The sequence below is a fragment of the Plodia interpunctella genome, chromosome 22, assembly GCF_027563975.2.
Source record: "Plodia interpunctella isolate USDA-ARS_2022_Savannah chromosome 22, ilPloInte3.2, whole genome shotgun sequence".
In the NCBI taxonomy this organism is placed as follows: domain Eukaryota; kingdom Metazoa; phylum Arthropoda; class Insecta; order Lepidoptera; family Pyralidae; genus Plodia; species Plodia interpunctella.
Window position 1 is genome coordinate 179,177 of NC_071315.1, and position 22,229 is coordinate 201,405.

At 36.8% G+C, this 22,229-nt stretch overlaps 1 protein-coding gene across 3 annotated transcripts in view; it reads left to right on the forward strand.

The window, feature by feature from the left end:
• Positions 1-22,229, forward strand: part of LOC128679988 (uncharacterized) — a 118,767-nt gene that overhangs the window by 34,912 nt on the left and 61,626 nt on the right. For all 3 annotated transcript variants that reach the window (XR_008405797.1, XM_053762571.1, XM_053762573.1), the window contains exons 3-4: positions 4,419-4,482; positions 6,140-6,273. Coding sequence is in view for 2 of the 3 variants with exons in the window: in XM_053762571.1 (XP_053618546.1) it covers positions 6,154-6,273 (120 nt within the window). In the remaining variant the exon portion in view is untranslated. The remainder of the gene's footprint in view (positions 1-4,418; positions 4,483-6,139; positions 6,274-22,229) is intronic.

Genomic DNA, 22,229 nt, shown 5'->3' on the forward strand with positions numbered 1-22,229 from the left:
TCCGAATTTGCAAAGCAGATCAGTTTAGGTCGTAAAATGGATCGCTTTAAGAGATGATGGGGATGACCTGATCTGCTGAGTTTATTTGGCCAATGGAAGTTTCGAAGTTATGAAACGTGAGACTAACCTTTTCAGAATAAGTAGGCCAGTGGGACAGTTGGCTCCAAATTAAATTTGCCCTTTGTGCGCCCCTTGACTGACATTCATGTAATTACCCCTTCGTTTCAATAAGTATACATACAAGTATACGGTAGATAAGTAAACGCGGGCTTGATGTCTTCAAATGATGATATGCGTGGCAATGACAACCAGGGATGCCTACAGACTGTGCGAAGGGGTGACGAAATAGTAGAAAACCGAACTCTGGCTCCGAGGATCGATCGCTGAGTAAGAATTTGGGAAAACGCTCAAATGAGAGAGAATAGATAATCTTTTTTTGATATGCATGAGGAGTCTAAGCACGTACGATTGCATTTGCAACTTTAGATAGGTCTTTGGAAGGGTCACTAGTTACAATAGTCAATTAAGTTTAATAGCCCCATGGGTAGGCGGGATTTTGTTAATGGGGGAACAGACTAAAGAGATTGAATACAGAGGCCCGACTCTCACGCAAACGTTCATTTGATTAATTTTCTCAATCAAAAAAGTTCTGTTGGTATCATTGTAAATACACTATCTTTTGTTTGGTTTTGTAACGTACCGTTTGACATCCGAAAGCAAAATTTTCAAACGCTGTATTATTAAAAAAACCTCTATATTTAACTTGTCACATCAAGTTTGGCCGATAGATGTGTTAAGATTCAACTTTTTCGATTGTGATTTTCTGTGAATGCATAATTAAAATTATTTGAGAACATTGATGAAATATATAATTTCTCCTGCATGAGAATCTGGCACAGGCTACCGCATATAAAAATCCTCTATATTCACCTCTAAGTGTGTTGATTGTCATTGTTATTAGTGTGTTATTGCAATTAATTTTGGTAGGTTGTACTGTTGACTGTGCATGATGTAAAACATTTTTATATGCACGAGCGAGTAGGTAGGTACATAACAGTCTCCTTCCTCTCTTTCTAACAGAGTGAGTTAATTCATTTATTCAGTAGCGAATCATAGGCATGTATTAAGGTTTTTTATTTTGAATAGTAGGGAAAAGGGCCACCCCTTGCCAATAACTCTCGCTGATACCATTGCTCCTGTAACTTTCCTATTCTATATATAGTGTAGCTAATTAACGTAGCTGAGTAACATTGTTCGTTATAAATTTACAGGCGTTCATGACGTAAATTGAAAATTTATATTCTGGTGATAAAGTTATGAAAATAACTGCAGTTTATCTTGCCTGTATAATGGAATTAAAATATGGTTATTCTCAAAATTTAATTTATTTTTGGAATATCAATTTTACAAATTACAGGATCCACAACTTTACAACATGTTGAAACTGTTAGAGGAAAGTACCTATACTTTTATTTGTTTCCTCTAGATTAAGTCCATTTATTTCCAGTTTTCACATAATATTCTTGATGGCTTTTTATTCATTTAGCCCTATTCTCCTCTGAAGTCACTCGGGTCACATGAAGCAAGTATTTGAACAATAAAGAAAGTATTAAATTTATTTTTTAAAACCCTTTCCTCGCAACGGCTTCCCAGTAAGATGGGGGAGATATTTCATTTGCATTTTTGAGTAAGTTCGACTCAGTTGCTGTGTCGTCTATATCAGCAATGCTTTGTGATTTAGGCTCTCTCAATGTATTCGTATCGGATGTTCCATTCAGTCTTAAGTACATATTATTGTTCTTATCTTCAGTTTCCTTGCCATCAGCGTCTTTGTGGTCTTTATGGTTTGCGATTTCATTTCTGCCTATTACATCTTTATTAAAAGAAAATTGTTCCATAACAATAAAATATTTTACTCCATTATTATAATTTCTATTCGAATGTAATACATTTCGTACTTTAATAGCTTTTCTGAATGTTAAATTTGGATTGATGAAGCGTCTATTTTCAAATTTAGCTTCAATTAAATACAAAATATTATTGCTGACACTGCATTTCATTTCATCTCGGTCGAAAACAAAGGACGGCGGCAGGTCGTTGGGTAATTTGAATTGAAATTGTATACCATATGTTTTCTTCGGGATGGTAACATCTTTTGAAGCGTTTTCGAAAACTTGACGGATATTTACATAATGTTTCCTTCTGCTGTATGATGCACTTTCTATGTCTTCGTAAGCATCTTTGAGTTGTAGGACACCGATTCCATCTAAAGTTATTATAATTCTGTTAAATGTATGTTCTCTATCAACGTAATATTTAATTTCACCATCGACTACATCGCCTGGTACAAATTCACTATTATGTGTGAAAATTTCACAAAACACGCCCATTATATTTACGCGTTCACTTAATTTCACTTTTTCTGACAAAATTATAAAAAACACTATTAGGTATGTCATTTATGTGTACCTAACTGCTTTGAGTTATCGATATTATCATAAGCAAATGATAAGATTATTTATTTGTTTGTATTTTTGCACATGGCAAATGATTTTGTGAAATGAATACTCCTGCTATTATAAGTCATGTCGGGTGCATAGTAATGTTAGGCAACATGAATAAAATCAGACACCTTTCTTAGAAATAACGCACTCGATAAGGCAGATGTAATAAATTGTGACATCAGAACAATTAACACGATGTGTCCTTGAGGTCACTAAGGTTTGAACCCGTGAGACTAAGTGCTTTTAACGTGCCGTGTGGCCCCTAATTTTATTTTGTTTATCATTAATGCTTTCTGCATTTATATGTATATATACTTCATACAGTGGTGGGCCCGCATGTAATCAACAGGCGCCATGATGTACGTCATTGCGTCCATACGGCCTTTTTTTTTTCTTTCTATGATGGAAATGCTAGTAGCTTTAGTAAATAATATGTGAAAAAGTGCCTATGATGGTCCAATTTCTGAATAAAAGACTTGATATGGGAAAAAGAGACAGTATGTGGCTACACGTGCTTGCTACTTGAGTTTGTAGGATCCCATTGACGACGTTTGACGTGAATGATATTACACGGAGTACCTACTAATCCCATGGATATGACAAATACGATTAAAAGACGTAATTATACGATTTCTCAAAATATCGCCTAGACTAGGCGATATTTTGAGTTAAACTTAGAATATAAACCACTTAACCTTTGAGATTAAAATTTACATACTCTCTAGTTTAATGGCCCTTCGCCATCAAAATTAATTTAATTACCATACTGATATAGTTACTACGAACATAAGGATTTACTGACAGGATTACGGTCGGGTGGTGTGTGAGGCTGTTATTGAATCCGCTTAGTTGATAACCTTTGGTATCTTTACCTTTAATATACTCATAATTTACAGATTGGTATGCAAACTCTGCAAGAGCAGGATTCGAACTTGGATTTTGATCAAAGGCGGGCGTTCTTAGCCACTGGAGCTCCACCGCTTCCAATTGGGCAGTCTGCAATGGAATAGATATGTTTGGATGAATGTTAAGCACATAAAGTTTGTAGATGGCGAATTTACTACGGTGACAAATTAAGCACGTTTTTGTGAAGGCCAAACCCGAAGCCCAAATTCAGTCGAACATTATATACATATAAATAGCCCACTTCTTGTCTGTCTATCACCAAGAGGTATTGCAGGTGTTGATAGAGTGTGGTGACCGCTCACCATCAGGTGGGCCGCGCGCCTGTTTGTATGCTTGGTAGTATAAAAAAATACATACGCAAGACGCCTATTTTGTGTTTGATTCTGTCAGCGTTTATCGGATCGTGTTTCGCATAACCTCATTACATAATGTGTCGATGTGAAATCTGAACACACTACCACTTAGTACACTCGAGAAGGGTCAACTGACCACAGATTATAGATCTGTCATGGCGCCACAATCAGATTAGCTGATATTTTATGAACATTGCTACATTTTTTTGCGTATGCTTAGTAGGTTTATTATAAACTAGATGATCGGGGCTTCGCTTCCGTGGGAATTTTGAAATAAAATATATAGCTTATAGCAATCTTGAATAATGTACCTTTCAAAGAAGGAAAGAATTTTTGAAATCGGTTCGGCAGTTTCAGAGTTTACCCGCTTCAAAGATACAAACTCACAAACACTTACCTGTTTATAATAATAGTATAGACAAGCTGCGCCCCGGGGCTCCCGTGGGAATTTCGGGATAAAAGTAACCTATGTGTTATTCCAGTTTATATTCTACTCGTGTACCAAATTTCATAATAATCGATCCAGTCGATTTTGCGTGAAACAGAGTAACAAAAATACATACCTACATATACACATATACACATCCTCACAAAGTTTCAAAAGATATTAGTGGGATATTAGGGGGATATAGTAACAATATACAATTCGTTGCAGGCGGATGGGCGTCACCAATCTTCCAAAATCCAGTCGTCGCGACACTCTCCTGAACACGCCGCAGGTAATATATCTTCTTCTTCTCCAATATGTTAAGTCGTTTCTGGGCGTCGTAGCCGAGGAACGATCGGGAGCTTGCAAACGTTTGTTCATATTTAGACGTTTACAGGCAAAAACTATCGGACGGATATTTGTATAGTTTTTGCTAAATGTGATTCCTGAGGAAGGTTTCTCTATATTTTTTTTATGTGTCTACCCTGTGTGTGTTTTATCCGAGAGCCGGGCGGGCCACTAGTACTATTTAGTGTAGTTGTGGCCTGTTTAGATCGCTGCAGCACACACACCCATAATCACTTTTTATACTTACCCACGTTTTGTTTTTTTTTTATCTTAATTTTTTTTTTGGTTATTATGTGTGTGTCTGTAGTTTTTTTAAAAACTTATTTCTATTATATTCTATTCTACTATAATGTATAGAAACGGATAGATTATATATAATAACTATCGTTCCCAGAGCATGTATATTTCTGCTAAAAGGTTATAAACTATGTATTCCCCCGTCCCTTGTGCAACTGAACGCAAGCGAAGCTTTGAAAAATGTGCACGAGGTGGAAAAGCAAAAATGTAGTTTATTCACGATTCACGATGCAGTTTGTTCGCTTCAGCAGCGTTTAAACTCGAGTTGGCAACGGACGAGAGTACACAGAATTAATATAGGCTAGATAACGCATGCTGGTGTATCATTACACATTACACGTTTTCCCGATTGCGTTCGTAATTGTGAAGCCGCGTAAAAAAACTTTAAAATTTTGTTGTATTCGGCTGTGGTTTTACAATCGGCCGCCTGCCTGTTGTCAACCCTCTTTGGGAATGCTATTGTTGCCCATCAAAGGCTTAGGAAATTGATCAGGTGAGAGAGAGAGTAATATCCCTTTGATAACACGTTACAAAATTTATACATGTTTCAGAAAACTGTTGAAAAAACTTATCAGTCGTGTTTTCATTTCAAATTGATCACAAAAAATTATCCATCTCTGATATTGTGTATGGATGCGGTATTTAGAGTAAATAAATCTGTGGCAATATATTTATCCAGCATTCCAGTTAGTTCCATCAATTATTCCCCAGAGAAATGTCAGAATTACGGCCATATTTGAAACTTTCCGTGTATTTTAAACTCGCCCGTTGAGATTGATTAATTCGCGCGACTGGGCTGTAAAAGGAAAGCTAAAATTGCATTTAAGATAATCGTTTTAGCAGATATCATGGCCAGGGTTAAATAAACCTCTGGATATAATTAAAATGCAACGTTGTTTGTTTATATATTTTATCGTCTGGTTAGCTCTAGAATGGAATATCTACATATCCTCCCATGGCGTACGAGGCAATTGATGGACACATAGCCTGGGAAGCCGATAGGCAACAACTTCATTCCCAAGTAGGGTTGACGACAGGCAAGCGGCCGATAATAATTTAGTACCAAATTTTCAAATTTTAAAGGACTTTAATGCAACTAGGAACACGAGATGAGACAGAGAGAGTAAATTTGTATTCACTCTGAGAGTGAATTAAGCTCTAAGATGTGAGAGTGAATTAAGCTCTGTGAATTTGTATTCACTCTCAGAGTGAATTTAACGCAATCGATCACATCTCACCTCTGATCTTTTCCAATCTTCCCTCATCATAAACAGATTTTGCTGTACAAAATAGTGTTTGTGTAGGTGCGGACAGCAACATGACAGTGGCTCGCGGCGACGGCTCCCCCGAGCGGCTGGGCGGAGCGCTACGAAGACTCCACTACAAGGCTACACGAAGACACTCCGCTGCGGCCAGGCACCATGCCACTACTGCCAAGGTAATGCTCGCATCTGTACCACTATCATCTACAAGAAGTCAAATTCAAAATTATTTATCCAATTTAGGATGATTAACATCACTTATTGACGTCAAAAAATTACTTAAACTAAGTCTACTGCCGGCTTCCAAAGCGCAGGTGAAGAAGAAGCGGCGCAACAAACTTCACCGCAGCCTTTTCTCCAAGGACGTCAATTAACAAACGTAGGTATTATACATATATAAAAAATTAAGAGGAAAATTATTAATTAAGAAAAATTTAAATAAATAAATAAGTTGTATTTTCAATAAAATTATTGTAAATTGTCGCAAAATTTATATGTATACGAGTATATGCCGTTCAATTTGCGTGTGGTAAATAACACCAAGTAGTCCAGTCGACGATGATTTTATCAATTTTACAATATCTTATGCAAAATAATAGTAAAATTAATGTGACAGTGAAATGGCACGTGTGCACGGAGCGGGGTGAGCAAAGTTAGCGGATTGAATCTTACTGATTTTTCCTAATCGTCCGATTGTTTAGGGTGTAACTGTACTTCCACCACCACTTATGAGGGCAGAGCAGCTTTTTTTCTGTAAACCTTTTGTCCACACGTGGCCTGCATCGATTAAAGACCCACGCTGCAGGCTTAGTTATCCTGTGTGTTCCGAAGGGGAATAACCCGTTTTATCTAGAGCGAAAGTGATTGATTGACAAATAACAAAATTTCAGCCGCGTTGGTAAAATGATCCTTATTAATACGAGGTTTTAATTAGAGTTAGTTTGATTGATAGAAGACCATCGATCATGGAGACAGATGAGCGTTACACACATGGATTGCCTAATGTACGAGTACTACTATGAAGTTGGCGTGCGGTTCGGTGCAATAGGACCGCTATATCCGCCAGCGGATCGGACGAGATATCTAAGAGAAAATTCTTGAAAGCGTATAGTCAACAAAGTCGTTCCCCAAAAGATTTGATGTCAAGCAGTTGTAAAATCAGTGACCATTCAGGTTTATTTTTGTGACCGGATTAGGTGCGTCAAAGCAGAGATAGAAGCAATGATTGTAATCGTAAATCATAATGAAATCAATCTAAACATAATTAATAGTTGACGTTAGGTAAGTTTTCCATTTTTCATACCTCTAACATTCCAGCTTTCAAAAAACAAAATTATGCATGTTTAGTTCAGTTTTAATGAACGTTGAATTTGACCTGCACGCCGCGCCGCTGACGTATAGACAAAATGTGTTTTTCTGTGCAGCTTAAAGTTAACATAAATGTTAAATGGTGCAACCCACTCTTACTTTTTTGTGGGATCTTTTGTTGATAATAATCGTTTGTCTAGGATCAGCCACCATCAAGACAGGTAACTGGGTTAAATTTGACTTGCAATGTCAATAATCCTGCAATTTCGTATTTAAACAACAAATTTAAATGTCAACTCCTCCTTTGATTAACAAACCTTTTTTAAATTTATTTCTGCACCAAATTAACATATTTTTCGCCGTAGTTTTCGAGTTCGGTCACCGTCCCAGCCGATGCTGGCCGGACTAACACTAGAGGTTCAGGTGGAAAATAATTTTCAGATTGACTTGAGTCTTAATCTTTACTAGCTTTTGCGCGCGGCTTCGCCCGCGTGAATTTCATAGCAAAATCTCAGTAATGTTATCGCGTACTCTGTAAGTAAGACTGGTAAACATATATGATTCAAATTAGCATTTTTTCTCATCTTTAGTTTAATTTTCTGTTTCTCGCTGTGTGTCTCGTCCTGCAAATTTGTCCAATCCCGCTTCCTGCTATGTAATGTAAAGTAGATATCCCGTACCGTTTCCTACATATTGTGCCATCATGTTTTTTGCAATGTGTCCCGTCCTGTTCCCCACTACGTGTCTCCCATTTCCCGCTCCGACTCCCACTCCCGCTTTCTGCAACGTGTGCCGTCCCATTTTCCATGACGTTTAACGTCCCGGTTTTTTATTAACCACAAACGTAAATTAAACATTTTTTGTATTTACTATTACTGTTATTTACTACAAAAAGTAAGTGTGCCAATTTTCAGCTTTTTATCTTGAAATTTGTATTAAGTCCCATACAATCTTTCACCCCCCTTCTAAAAAAATCCTCTCTTAGTGCTCACCTACATGCTAAATTGCAGCTTCCCGCCCAGCAGTTTCGGGTGTATGTATGTTGTCTGTCAGTCAGTCACTCAGTAACGGAAGAGTTTTATACTGATATATTGCACCCATTATATCTATATCAGACTTTAATCGATAAAAACTATTTGTTTATATTCTGTTTACACCTTTCTACAAAATTTTAAAGTAAATCGGCTCCGTGGATTGTTATTTTAATTTTCCTACAGGACCCTCCTCAATTTCCGGGATGAAATGTCTATAAGATGTTAACTCGGGATTCTGAGGTATTTTTATTCATAATTAGTTTTTCAATTATCCTACGGGAACCTGACCACTTACCGGGATGAAATGTATCTAAGATGTTAACCCGGTATATCAGGTATGTACATACCAAATTTCAAGTAAATCGGTCTAGTAGATTTCGAGTGATGGGCGTTCAGACAGACAGACAAAAATTTTCCAAACTATATTTTCGTCATCTATATCAATAACTAAGTATATTCCGTGAAGAATTTAAAAATATATCCAATTTACAAATTTGACCTTTCTTCAATTTCATTATATGTATTGATATTGATTTAGACTAGACCGCCAGGGGAATGAGACTACATTTTTATTTTTCTGACGAAGTCGCGGGCAGTTATTATTGATGAGAAATAAAGAAATATGAAACCTAACTTAACCATATTATTTTGTTTGTCTACAATTTTGTGGCTGACATTTTCATCTCTCGACCTATTTTCTCCTCATTAAGCCAGGGCGATACGGCATGCAGCCAATTACTGAGATGAGGTCCTGAGGGTTGAGGGTCGTGGCTGAGCAACCCCTCATGTCGAGGTTGTGTTTTGTTTGCACAATCAATATATTTTAGTTTGGATTGAAATCCTTACATTTTATAAAAAGAAGCCCACCTGCCGCGTCTGTCTGAATGATTGGGATCAACTCAAAAACTACAGGACTGATTTCTGTGCGGTTTTCACGAATAGATATTGTGATTCCCGATGAAGGTTTGGATGTATAATTTATTTTGGTTTTACCACGTCTTAAAATGTCTGTCATCATTAATCAGCCATTTAATCGACCTAATTGTTGGTGCAGCGGACTCACGGACTAACGACCTTACAGTGTTTAATTTTTATTCCACAAATAAGTTCGATAATCGTGTCCTTCGAATTTCGCAACTTTTGCCTCTGTGTACCTTATCCTATACCTATTATTATAAAGAGGTAAGCGTTTGTGAGTTTGTATGTTTGAGGCGGGTAATCTCCAAGACTACCGAACCGATTTCAAAAATTCTTTCAACATTTTGAAAGATACATTGACGACCTCGGTGGCGAAGTGCTAAAGTGCTTGCCTCTGAACCGAGAGGTCCTGGGTTCGATCCCCGGTCGGGTCATAATGTAAAATGCTCTTTTTCTGATTGGCCCGGGTCTTGGATGTTTATCTATATATGTATTTGTTATAAAATATAGTATCGTTGAGTTAGTATCCCGTAACACAATAATTGTCCTAATATATTTATTTATTTATTATTATACATTATCCAAGATTGCTACGGGCTATATTCCCATGGGAGTGAAGCCATGAGCAATATCTAGTAAAGTAATAGAGACTCTATTTCTCTTTGTCCCAGCCCTGGCTGAAGGGGAAACCCAAGAAGTGCTGGCTTGATGTCGTCAAGCATGATATCCGTGACAATGGTCTGACAACTAGCGTTGCCGACGACCGTGCGAAGTGTCGAAAAAGTAGTAAAGTGGACCGTGGGCTGGACGTTTAATGGCTGAGGAAGGAACTGGGAAATATAAGAAAGATAGAGACTTTATCCCTTTTTCTTTTTATGCATGAAGATGCTAAACAAGTAAATGACGGGACGATTAGACTGCCAAACGTAAATATCGTGATACTTTAAGTGGAAGCTCACAATCAAAATTGCCGAAGTCTGCCGTTTAATGCCAAAAGTTTCTTAACAGCCTCTTTGATAGGAGCTTGGGTACAGTCGCCTTCGATTTAGAGTAGAAAAATAACTTTTATTTAACATTATTAAGGTGGGTACAATTCTTATATATTTATAGAATATAATTTTTTATACTTATTCTTATATACATATATATTTACGTTTAAATAAAGCTACAAAATAAAACAGAAAATTCCAAAGGAATTAACGTTTTTCCTATGCGCCCATACATGTAAACAATCTTCACACATTCCTATTATAATAGTGAATTTTGCTGTAAATAAATCAAATATTAGATCATCAAACCTATAAAAATTAAAAAAAAAAAAAACATAAAATCAATATATCTTCTGAGCATGCTACAAATTTTGTGTCTTTTTAACCCGGTACAATAATATAGCCCTTTTCCTGGATTGACTTTTACAATCTGCTCGTGACAGGCGAATCAGTTTGCATATTCTGCGATTTTATTATTCTCCCAGACTAGCCTAGACCTGGATTACATAAAAGCATGTAATAAAAACGCTTGTAAAAAGTGGAGCTGACTGTACTTACTACGCAAAGGAGACGGGCCCCTCCTTGAGAACAATTACTTTGTAATGGTATTTTTAATCAACACGCTCCACCTGGGAATTTTTGCTTAATGCGTTGCTTTAGAAGAATTCCGGCTCTCTATACTTTATTTATGTGGTTTAGGCAAAGGATGATACAATACTGGTACGGCTACGTGTTGTGTAGACCGGCAATGTACGTTGGGAACAAATGCCGGGCTATGCCGCTCCCGCCTGGCCCTGGCAGAAGGCTAACACAAGAAATGCGTGCTCTGACAACTAGCGATGCGACGACCGTGCGAAGTGGAGACGAAAAAGTAGGAAAGCGGACCCCGGGCTCCGACGCTCAACGGCTGGGAGGCAACCCGGGAAACGCCGAAAAAGGGAGAGATAAAGAGAGTTATTCATGAATACTAATTGCATCTAAAATTTGCTGGTATTTTGGGTCCCGTATAACAGCAACAATAGAATAGCACTCTCCTAGACACTTGATGGCTTGAAATGGAATGAATTAACACACTCGTGGGAATCTAATCCAGGACCTCCAGGAGGTCGTCGAATGGTCCTATTCTAGGACAGAATTCACACGCTACATCGATAAAAACTAACGTTACATTCGATATTTAAGGCACAGTTTCCACATAGAAACAGGTTATAGCAATTTTTCACGCACAAATAACTTCGTCCGCGTGACGGGAGTGTCAAAATTTCAATTTGCTTCCACGAACTTCAAATAATATTCCTTTGTTGACTGGCAAAATCTCTCTGAGATTGGAAACCTGACCTATTTTATTTTAGTGGCTTATTCAGATTTATCATACCCGTGGTGTTACTTGCGAATATCAATAAATTCATTCAGCGCGATGTACGTAGTGCGACTTTGCTATATACATCTCACCATCGAGTCGATTCGCAGTGAGACGCGGCTAACCAATCACAGTGCGCCACTGTGACGGAACGACGACCACACCGCAATGTTGTTGGTACAATACATTGCACGCAATGTTGTTTGTTCGCTGCATTTTACAATGAATTGACTCGATAGGGAGAAGTGAAATTCCACATGTAATTGCTGTATATATTCCTCTGTAACCGGCACACAAAAATGAGAGAGAATGACTCCTTTCATCACCGTTGTGTGTTCAAAGTTTATTTCGGGTCTGCGATGCTGCGAAGCCGCGAGTCAGCATAAAAAATAAACTATTTTTTCTAAGTATCAGCTGTGATTGATGACAACAGCCGCCTGCCTCACGTCGACGGATATGTGTCCCTTAGTCTACTTTTACGACAACCTGGATACGGAGTGGTATTACAGGGCGGTAACCACAGGTAGTTTGGTGTCATATCGCTGAGCAAATAAATTTTACTTAAGTACTTAAACATTTTTTATATACCTACTATTGAGCAAGCAAGCAGGCGTACGGTTTACCTAATGAGAAGTGGTCACCGCAGCCTATGGACGCCGGCAACACAAGGGATGTCTTATACAAATGGTGAATACATTTAATTTATTTTTGTTTTCTTTTTGACGTGACAACGTCTTAAATTAGGTTGCGGCTGGGAGTCACTTATGAAAAAGTGTAACGCCCGGTAACGTTACGATGAGTCACCGAACGAGAGAGAGGCCCGCCGAATGCCTTGCGTCTCTCTCCCACTCAACTATGATCGGTCTGCCGCGCGCGTAAAAAGACGTTGTCACGTAAAATCTTCGCCCGTAAAACCGACTTTACAGGCAACCATTTTTTTTAATACTTGAAGTACCTACTGACGGAATCCTGAAACAGTAAGCCGTCATGTAATTTGATTTCCGCGAGCTTTTAACTCAATCTCTCCTTTGAGACTCCGTGTTTCCTATACACAGAGTAGATTATGTACAGAGGTAGAGCTAAAGCTTTGACATTTCGTTGAAATTCAGCACCACTTTACAATAAATAATAAATCTACTCGTGGTCATGTTTTATTCTGATATTCAATTCATTTTATATGGTAATTAGAATTGTCGTTTCGTTAAGATTTTAATTTGATTTTGGCCTCTTTTTTATGGACATACTTATATTAGATAAATACACCTAAAGCCTTCAATTGCTCAATTTAGCTTTTACTCTCTTATTAATCTCATCTATATTCACCTCCTGTGAAAGGAAGCTTTTCATATCCCGGCACTTACTTATGAATATGGAAATGAGATTTGTATCTTTGGTTTATTGATTTATCGTATCGAGAATTAAAAAGAAGTCTTCACTACATAATATAAAACAAAGTCGCTCGCCGCGTCTGTTTGTTTTTAAGCGTTCATCATTAAACCACGCAACGGATTTTCCATGAATTTTCATAAGCGCACAATGCTTTGCGAGTCCAGTAGAACAACTGCTTCAGGAGTGTCTTGGGGCTGCACTGGCGCTGCAATTCCTCAGGAATGTTTGCCGAGCACAGCACAGACAGCTTTCAAACACACTCCTGAGGTTGGTGTCAGATAGGGTGGATACTTAAGTGTTGGGCCTTACAGGTCCAAAACAAGAACCAGCATTTTAAATGTTACAACATAGTTGTTTAAGCCTCTTACTAACTGTTTGGACTTGTATATTTGCAGTCTAAAATAAATTCATTCATTCATTCATTCATTCATTCATTCATTCATTCATTCATTCATTCATTCATTCATTCATTCATTCATTCATTCATTCATTCATTCATTCATTCATTCATTCATTCATTCATTCATTCATTCATTCATTCATTCATTCATTCATTCATTCATTCATTCATTCATTCATTCATTCATTCATTCATTCATTCATGCAGTTTTCACTGTTATGTAGACATTTCATTTGTTTGTGATTATATTATGAGCGGGGGCCAGAAACATGGATGAAAGATCTCTGCGTAAAACCAATTCAAAACTGATCGAGCAATTTCGAATTTCTCGCTATCATTATCAAAGTATCATTTACCTAAGCTGTAAGTTGGCAAGTGTTACATTAACCGGCTCCATGCTATAAGTACATAACTTGGAGTACGGCCAATACATTAGCAATTTAATAATACTTACGGAGAAGATCACGAGTGTTCTGCTTGAATGTAATGTAGGAGAGGCGATTTGTAATAAAAATAAATTGTGTAATATTAGTTAGAATTATGATAGGATACTATCATAATTAATGTTAATTACTAAATATAAATAAAATAAAAACTAATTAATGTTACCTATCCTTCTATATTTTTTGTAAGTTTTCTAGAGAAATAAATAAATAGTATAAAGTCTTCTGGATGTCTGTTCGCGATAAACATGTAATATCGCGATAAACTACTGCACGGATTTTCATGCAGATTTCACCAATGGATAGTGTGATTCCAGAGGAAGATTTAGGTGTATAATTTATTGTTTTAGCCGAGCTGGGACGGGCCGTTACTATATTATAAATCTGAAAGTATTTTTTTTCATTTATTACCTCTTTCACGCTTTATCTACTCAACCAATTTTCTTGAAATTTTGCGTACATGTAGTTTGAAGTGTGGAGGGACATAGGCGCGTAAATATAATTCTAGTTCAGAATAAATCTTCTCTTGGCACTTGTTTACGTCAAATTTCGTATCATGAATCTCAAAGCCACAAACTACTAGAATTATCGAACGACAACTGCTGAGGGGAAACGTTGAATGAAAGCCTATTCACGAGTTTTTATTTTAAACCTGGTTATAAAAACAAATGTTTGTTTTAACCTAAACGACACCGAAAAAATTTAACGCTACAATGACGGTCGTTATAACGTAACGTTATGACTTGTTAACGTGTTAATTGGCTTCGTTTGTGACAACGTTAATTAACGTTTGGCCGCTTGCGTAGAGCACTTGGGTTGAACAATTAATTCATTACGTTACCATGGACGTGTTACGTGTTTATATGTTTTGGTAGTACGATTTTGAATTTTGCTCACGAGCATTTTACTTTCGTATGAGATTTTACTTTATGCTCTATCACATTCAGCCAAGACCGCAGATTTATTGATGGAAGTGGAATTGGGATTCTGCCCATCGTCTTTGAGGAGGATCTCAAGTTCCCATGACTAACTATTACAATGTAGGGAGAATGAAGTCCTTTCCCTTGCTTAACTTTTGCAATGTATGGATTCTATATTTTTATTTCTCTCCCAGACTATTATCGAAGAGGTAGTCGACAATGTGTTTGTTGTGTGAATAAAATTGCATAATATACCATTCCTACCTTTCATAACTAAACTTATTACCTGCTCACGCTTTTTCTAGTCAACCATAAAATTTAGCATACATTTAGAATACCGAGAAGGCAAAATAACTAGAAAAATAACTAACGTGAGAAATCCACGCGCGCGGAGCCTCCGGTAACAGCTAGTATATTATACTAGCTGTTACCCGAGGCTCCGCGCGCGGAATAAATTGTTTTTTTCTTCTTCTTAATAGATTTTATAGTATAATAATTAAAGGTGGATCCTTTTGGTAGATCAGATCGGTGTACTCACATTTATGGATAACTAGATGTTGCCCGGGGCTTTGCCGCCGTGGGAATTTTGAGATAAAATAGAGATAAAATATAGCCTATAGCAATTTTGGATAATGTACTTTACTAATCGTGAAATTGGTTCGATAGTTAGTTACCCGCCTCAAACATACAAACTACCAAAGTCACAAACTCACAAATGCTTACCTCTTTATAATAATAGTATAGCTGATGTGTTCCTGAATTATATCGGAAATTAAAATGCGGCAACCTTCGAAATTTAACGAATGTTCGCGCACAGCAACCACGCCACCCTCGCTCCCAATTAAACTTCGACTATAAACTCCGTCTACAGTTTACATGCAGGGTGTTGTGGTGTTTGGTGCGGAGAACGTGACGGCACTTCAGAGTCCTGTGTTTATTTTAACTATAGTAGCGGTCCGTTCAGGCTTCGATCGGCTAAAGTCATAATAGTTTCACCTAAACCTTCCTTAGGAATTAAACTATCTATTGGTGAAAACCGTACAAAAATATTTGTGATAGTTTTTGAGTTTATCGCGTTCATATAGACTGGATGGCGTGACGGGGACTTCATCCATACTAATATTAAAAATGCGTAAGTCTGTCTGTTGCACTTTCACGACTAAACCGCTTTTTGGTAAAATTTGGTATGCATAATATAGTTAAAGAACTCCGTGCAAACATGGTTACTTCTTTTTTTCAAAAATCAATGTATTTACATTGGGTAAAATCCCATGTGACTATCATGGGATTTTTTAATGTCTGTTCCACTTTCGCAGAGAAATTGTTGCGGGCGAAGCCGCGTGCAAAAGCTTGTATATAATATGTAAAGGTTTGACCACTGGCGTAAATATTTAGTGTTGTAAGCTATCTCAAAAGTATGTTATTTAAAACAAACGCAGTTTATTTTATGCCCGCTATACATTATCGCGATACAGTTCTTCTAACTTTGGCATAAATTGCTGGTTTTTTATTCCAGTAAATAATAGCGCTCATACTAACCACGCAATGTTCATGCATTCGCGTCGTCATCTGTCAGACAGTGTGTAGCCGGAGCAGGCATTACAAGCGCAATAAACAAATTAAAACAAAAATGTATCTGAGAGAGAATCCCCGGAGACGCGCAGTCTAGTCGCCTTCGATTTCGATCATATTTGCGAACTTTCAACAACACAACAGCATCTTTCTCGTACTAAACTTTGTCCATTGCTGTATATGCATCTATAAAGCGTGGATCACACGGGCGTTATTTTTCAAGCGCTTTGTAAACAGAGAACATTATGAGTAGCCGCGAGTTTTGATCGCTGATATGTGGTGGAATGTTCAATGTCACTATACTGAAAGCAATAAAAATGTGAAAGTCGAAGAGAGCTTCTTTTTTACGGGGTTTCCTCATTGAGACTAAAATATACAAAAACAGTAGATTGTAATTTTTTTGGTACATCGGAGTAAGAGCCAGGCCCCATTGCTACGTTCCGTTGTGTTGTTTTCAATAGCTTTTGACACTGAGTTGCGTTGACGTGCGTCGAATCTCCATACAATTTATCAATTCATAAATTGTCCGACGGATGCCAAAACAACACAGCACGACTGAGCAATGGGGCTGCGCTTTAATGTACATAATATAATATCCTTTAATAACCATGTTTTTTTTTCAACACGTGAAGTATGTACTATATCTATTCACTAGACTACTTCCAAAACGTGGGTGAAGAATAAGCAGATCCTGGATATTTTAACATTTATTACTTAAAAAGTAATTTTAACATTTATGTAACACTTAAAAATATAACTCATGTATTAGAAAGGTATTCTTTTTTGACCTGACCGGGACTTGAACCTCGGACCTCTGATTAAATATCTGTGCCTCAATCACGCAATAATTGATTTTAATTGTTCCAGGTACGTACGTCGTCCAAAAAGCTACCCTTTCATCCCTTTTTGTGAGTAAAAAAAGTATGGAAATATCTAAAAATCAAGTCGCTATTGAAAGGGCTCATGTCACTTTTATTTAAAGCGATGAAAAAAATATATAAAGCTTATTAATTCCAAAATAAATTACCCAAACATTGTAGCTACGACAATTATAAAATATTTTTAATTAAAATTAATATAAAGCAATTACGAAAAGTAGAATTATCTGAAAAGCCAAAATACAATTTTTGTTTTACATTTTGTGAAACGACTTCAATTAATATTTATAATTGACTTAAACAAAGTAAGAATTCGAACAAATAAATTCAGGCAATTAGAATTTGAAACAGAAATGTAAATGGAATAACACAATTAAAGAAAAATACATCTACACTATTATTATAAAGAGGTAAGCGTGTGTGAGTTTGTATGTTTGACGTGGGTAATCACCGAAACTACCAAAGCAATTTCTAAAATCCTTTCACCATTAGAAAGGTATACCTATTATCCAAGATTGCTATAGGCTATATTTTATCTCAAAATTCCCACGGGAGCGAAGCCCCGGGCAACATTTAGTGGTTAATAAATATGTAGGTAAATATTATGAACTTATTATAATTATTATAAGGTGCTCAATGGCGCAGCCGCTTGAGCGGCCTGTGATAGTGTCGGGTAAGACACTCGCACAATGGTCGGTCATTGAATGGGTGACCAAAATTATCTTGAGCTGCTCCGTGCTTCGGAAGGCACGTGAAGCCTTAGGTTGTATTTACAGTCGTCCGCATTGAAACATCCAAGGTTAATCTGAAAAATATAATTTTTCTACTTGTCCTGACCGGAGTCGAACCTGAGACCTCCGGTGTAGCAGTGTCCAGTCTATGATGAAAATAGCCACACAGGTCGTTAAAACCATTTCACATTTACGTGTAGTAGGCCGGCGGGTCTTAAACGCACATGTCGAAGTTTATTTCATTTTCCGGATATTCACGTATTCCATCAACCCTGGTCAACGTACCATTGAAAAATCTATACTATTATTATAAAGAGGTAAGCGTTTGTGAGTTTGTATGTTTGAGGCGGATAATCTCCGAATCTACGGAATCGATTGCAAAAATTCTTTCACCATTAGAAAGGTTCATTATCCAAGATTGCTATAAGCTATATTTTATCTCAAAATTCCCACGGGAGCGAAGCCCCGGGCAACATCTAGTAATTAATAATTATGTTCAAAGAAATAACTTAGTAGAAGTTTTCTATAACTTTTCTTCGTCTCCGTTGAAAGCTAAAGCGGTTATTTATTGACTTATTGACATTGGGTGTCTTATGTCTATTGACGAGATTGAGTGGCATTTTATCCCACACTAGCTGTATTTCCCAGCTCCACTCATAAATCAAAAATATTTCTTCAAAAATATTTCTTCAAAAATATTTCTTCAAAAATATTTCTTGTAACTAATAAATTAATACGAATGAAGATTAATATATCGACTGTGATTACTGCGATATGCGTTTGCCTGAAGACAACGATCTTTGGGAATTCAAATTCAAATTCAAAATTCTTTATTCAATTTAGGATGATATACATCACTTATTGACGTCAAAAAAATTACTTAAACTAAGTCTACTGCCGGCTTCCAAAGCGCAAGTGAAGAAGAAGCGGCGCAACAAACTTCATCGCAGCCTTTTCTCCAAGGACATCAATTAACAAATATATATATATATATATATATATATATTTGTTAATTGATGTCCTTGGAGAAAATATATATATATATATATATTAAAAATTATATATATATTATATATATATATATATATATATATATATATATATATATATATATATATATATATTAAAAATTAGGAGGACGAATTTACATCATATACGAATTTACATAAATAAATAAAATATGTATTTCCAATAAAATTATTGAAAATTGTCACACAAAATATATATATAAATAAAAAGCTAAATGTACAAAACGTACGTAATAATGTCATAAATCAATTACATATCTTATGAGGATACTGCACCATGCTTGGGCCAGACATTATTGTCGTCGTGAATGTCGTGAATGTTGTCGCTTAGCAACTGTCAGGCTGTGTCCTTTAGCCGCCTCGTACGACAACCACGGGAGGATATGGAGTGTTCCTATTCTGGGGCGAAATACGCTATATGTCATATTTAACATGAGCTCAGTTTTAATAAGAAAAAAAAAAATACCCTCACACGTGCCTCACACCTTAGATCTAGCCTAAAACTTAGGCGCTATCTGGGTCACCTCAGCTGTGCCGCCCAAGGCCAGCCTTATCTGATGGGGCTAAGATAACACGTGATTAATTGACTTAACCTCTTTCCAGGTTTATTATGATCTTGGAGGGTTTTTACTGGGTCGCTTTTTAGTAATTGTTTTGCAAATGAACATGTGTGGCGTGCTCGGCGCGACGCCGACTGTTTGACAAACTTACTGAATTGTGATAAAAAAAAGAGAGAATGACTGTTCAAAATTTTTGCAAATTGTGGTCGAAATATCAAAATTTCTTGTCGTTAATTAAACTAGTGATTGCTTCTTAATTTTATATTACATAATATAAATATCTAGTTATTAAATAAATAAATATATTAGGACAAATTACACAGATTGAGCTAGCCCCAAAGTAAGTTCGAGACTTGTGTTATGGGATACTAATTCAACGATACCATATTTTATAACAAATACATATATAGATAAACATCCAAGATCATTTTCGATCATGACCCGACCGGGGATCGAACCCGCGACCTCTCGGTTCAGTGGCAAGGACTTTACCACTGCGCCACCGAGGTCGTATAAAAAATAGGCCTCCTAACGACCCCGCCATTCTATGCGGCGAAAATTGCAATAATTCATATATTTCATAATAATATTATTGTTGCACATCCCTCACCCCCGGATTCCACCCGCGACGTCATCGGGGTCGTTGACCTATCGATCTTTGGAACTGGGTCAGGCGTTTGAATGAATTACGAGTATAAGGGGGTCACGTATTTGAGAAGTGGTGACAATAAATACTTACATATAAAAAAATTATAAGTGGGCTATGTACAATAACGTAAATAGGATTTAATAAAGAAAAACCATTTTAGGGCGCCCTTTTTGGGACTAATAGAAGCCAAAACATTTTAAGAAATTTTGTCTGTTTGTCTGTATGTTCGCGCATCACGCAAAAACTACTGGATGGAATTTGATGCGGTTTTCATAATTGTATAGCGGATGCTTTTAACTTAAAATCTGGTATAGGTTACATCGCGATACGTTGCTTAGAACCAAAGAGACATTGATAATAATAATTTATGAAGAAAAGGTGAAGAAAAATTTCGCGGGAAAACCTGTGTGTGTGTGAAACGGAGAAAGCAATTACAAACAATCGTTGTGTGTTTCATTCCACTTAATGACCACGATCCTCAACCATGAGGAATACAACTGTACAACTGATGTATAGTACAGTTGATTTTATAGGAAGTTTTCCTAGTCTAAGGCTACCCTTAGTTTTGTAGATGACCATAACACAGAGCATAGTTTTTATCGCGGCTGGAGTCGCAGGCAGCGACTAGTAACACTGTAATATGAAAGAATTACCTTTCAAAGGGCCAAGGGCTTGCAACTTTCCACAATTTCCTTTTCTATTCCAAGCTCGTTCCAATTACAATGCTAAAAATAATTTTTTTTTGAAATTGAAATTAATAAATATATTAGGACAAAATCACACAGATTGAGCTAGCTCCAAAATAAGTTCGAGACTTGTGTTATGGGATACTAACTCAACGATACTATATTTTATAACAAAATACAAAAAGATCATTTTCCATCATGACCCGACTGGGGATCGAACCCGGGACCTCTCGGTTCAGAGGCAAGCACTGCGCCACCGAGGTCGTCAAATATAAGTGAAAATTGGAAAATATTGTGATGTTATGTACAGTAAGCTGCGTAAAGTACATACATAGTCAAAAAGTATATAAAAACATGTTATCATTGTGATCCAAGTGCTGATAAAAAATTGTTATTTACTAGAAATGTACGTTGAATTCGCCGAATTTAGGCGACGTTTGTTTAACGACGTATGTTGTAATGTGTATCGCCGGCATAACATTTGAGGTATCGTTCGTGAAGTGACGTGACCATCTTATACTATTATTATAAAGAGCTAAGCGTTTGTGAGTTCGTATGTTTGAGGCGGGTAATCTCCGAAACTACCGAACCGAATTCAAAACTTCTTTCAGCAATAAAAAGGTACATTATCCAAGATTGCTATGGCTTATATTTCATCTCAAAATTCCCACAGGAGCGAAGCCCGGGCAACATCTAGTTTCTAATAAACACTGAGATTTCGATCAGAGTACACTGTCTTATCGTAGTATGATAGGAGGAGGCATAAATTAAGCAGTGGTGGTCCAGTGGTTAATAACTACTACCTCGCGTGATCGAAAGGTCTCAGTTTCGAATTTTCGACCAATTAGACTCGTGTATAGTTTTCAAAGATCATCACAGGCAGGCGAAGGAAAACATTGTGAGGAAACCTGCACACCGGTGACACTATAACTCATAAGTGCATATGCGACTACATACAACTAGAATGGCGGTAGGTAGTCGAAATAGTCATGTCAGATGCCTTTAGGCGACTTGAATAAAATTGGATACCATTATTAGCAATAACACGCTCGATAAACAAGCACAGGTAGCTGTGTAAACACAATGAATGTAATTAAAGCTAATTATTTAAGATTGTATGACGTCCGCGTTGTGAATTATATTTTCTGCGTAGTTTTCCTAGTGTCAGGTCTCAGGTAACGTACACAATATAGAGAGTACACATGGCTAACTCTTAACAGTGGCATTAAAAGAATCGATGAAATATGAAATGTCTTTAAATATTAAA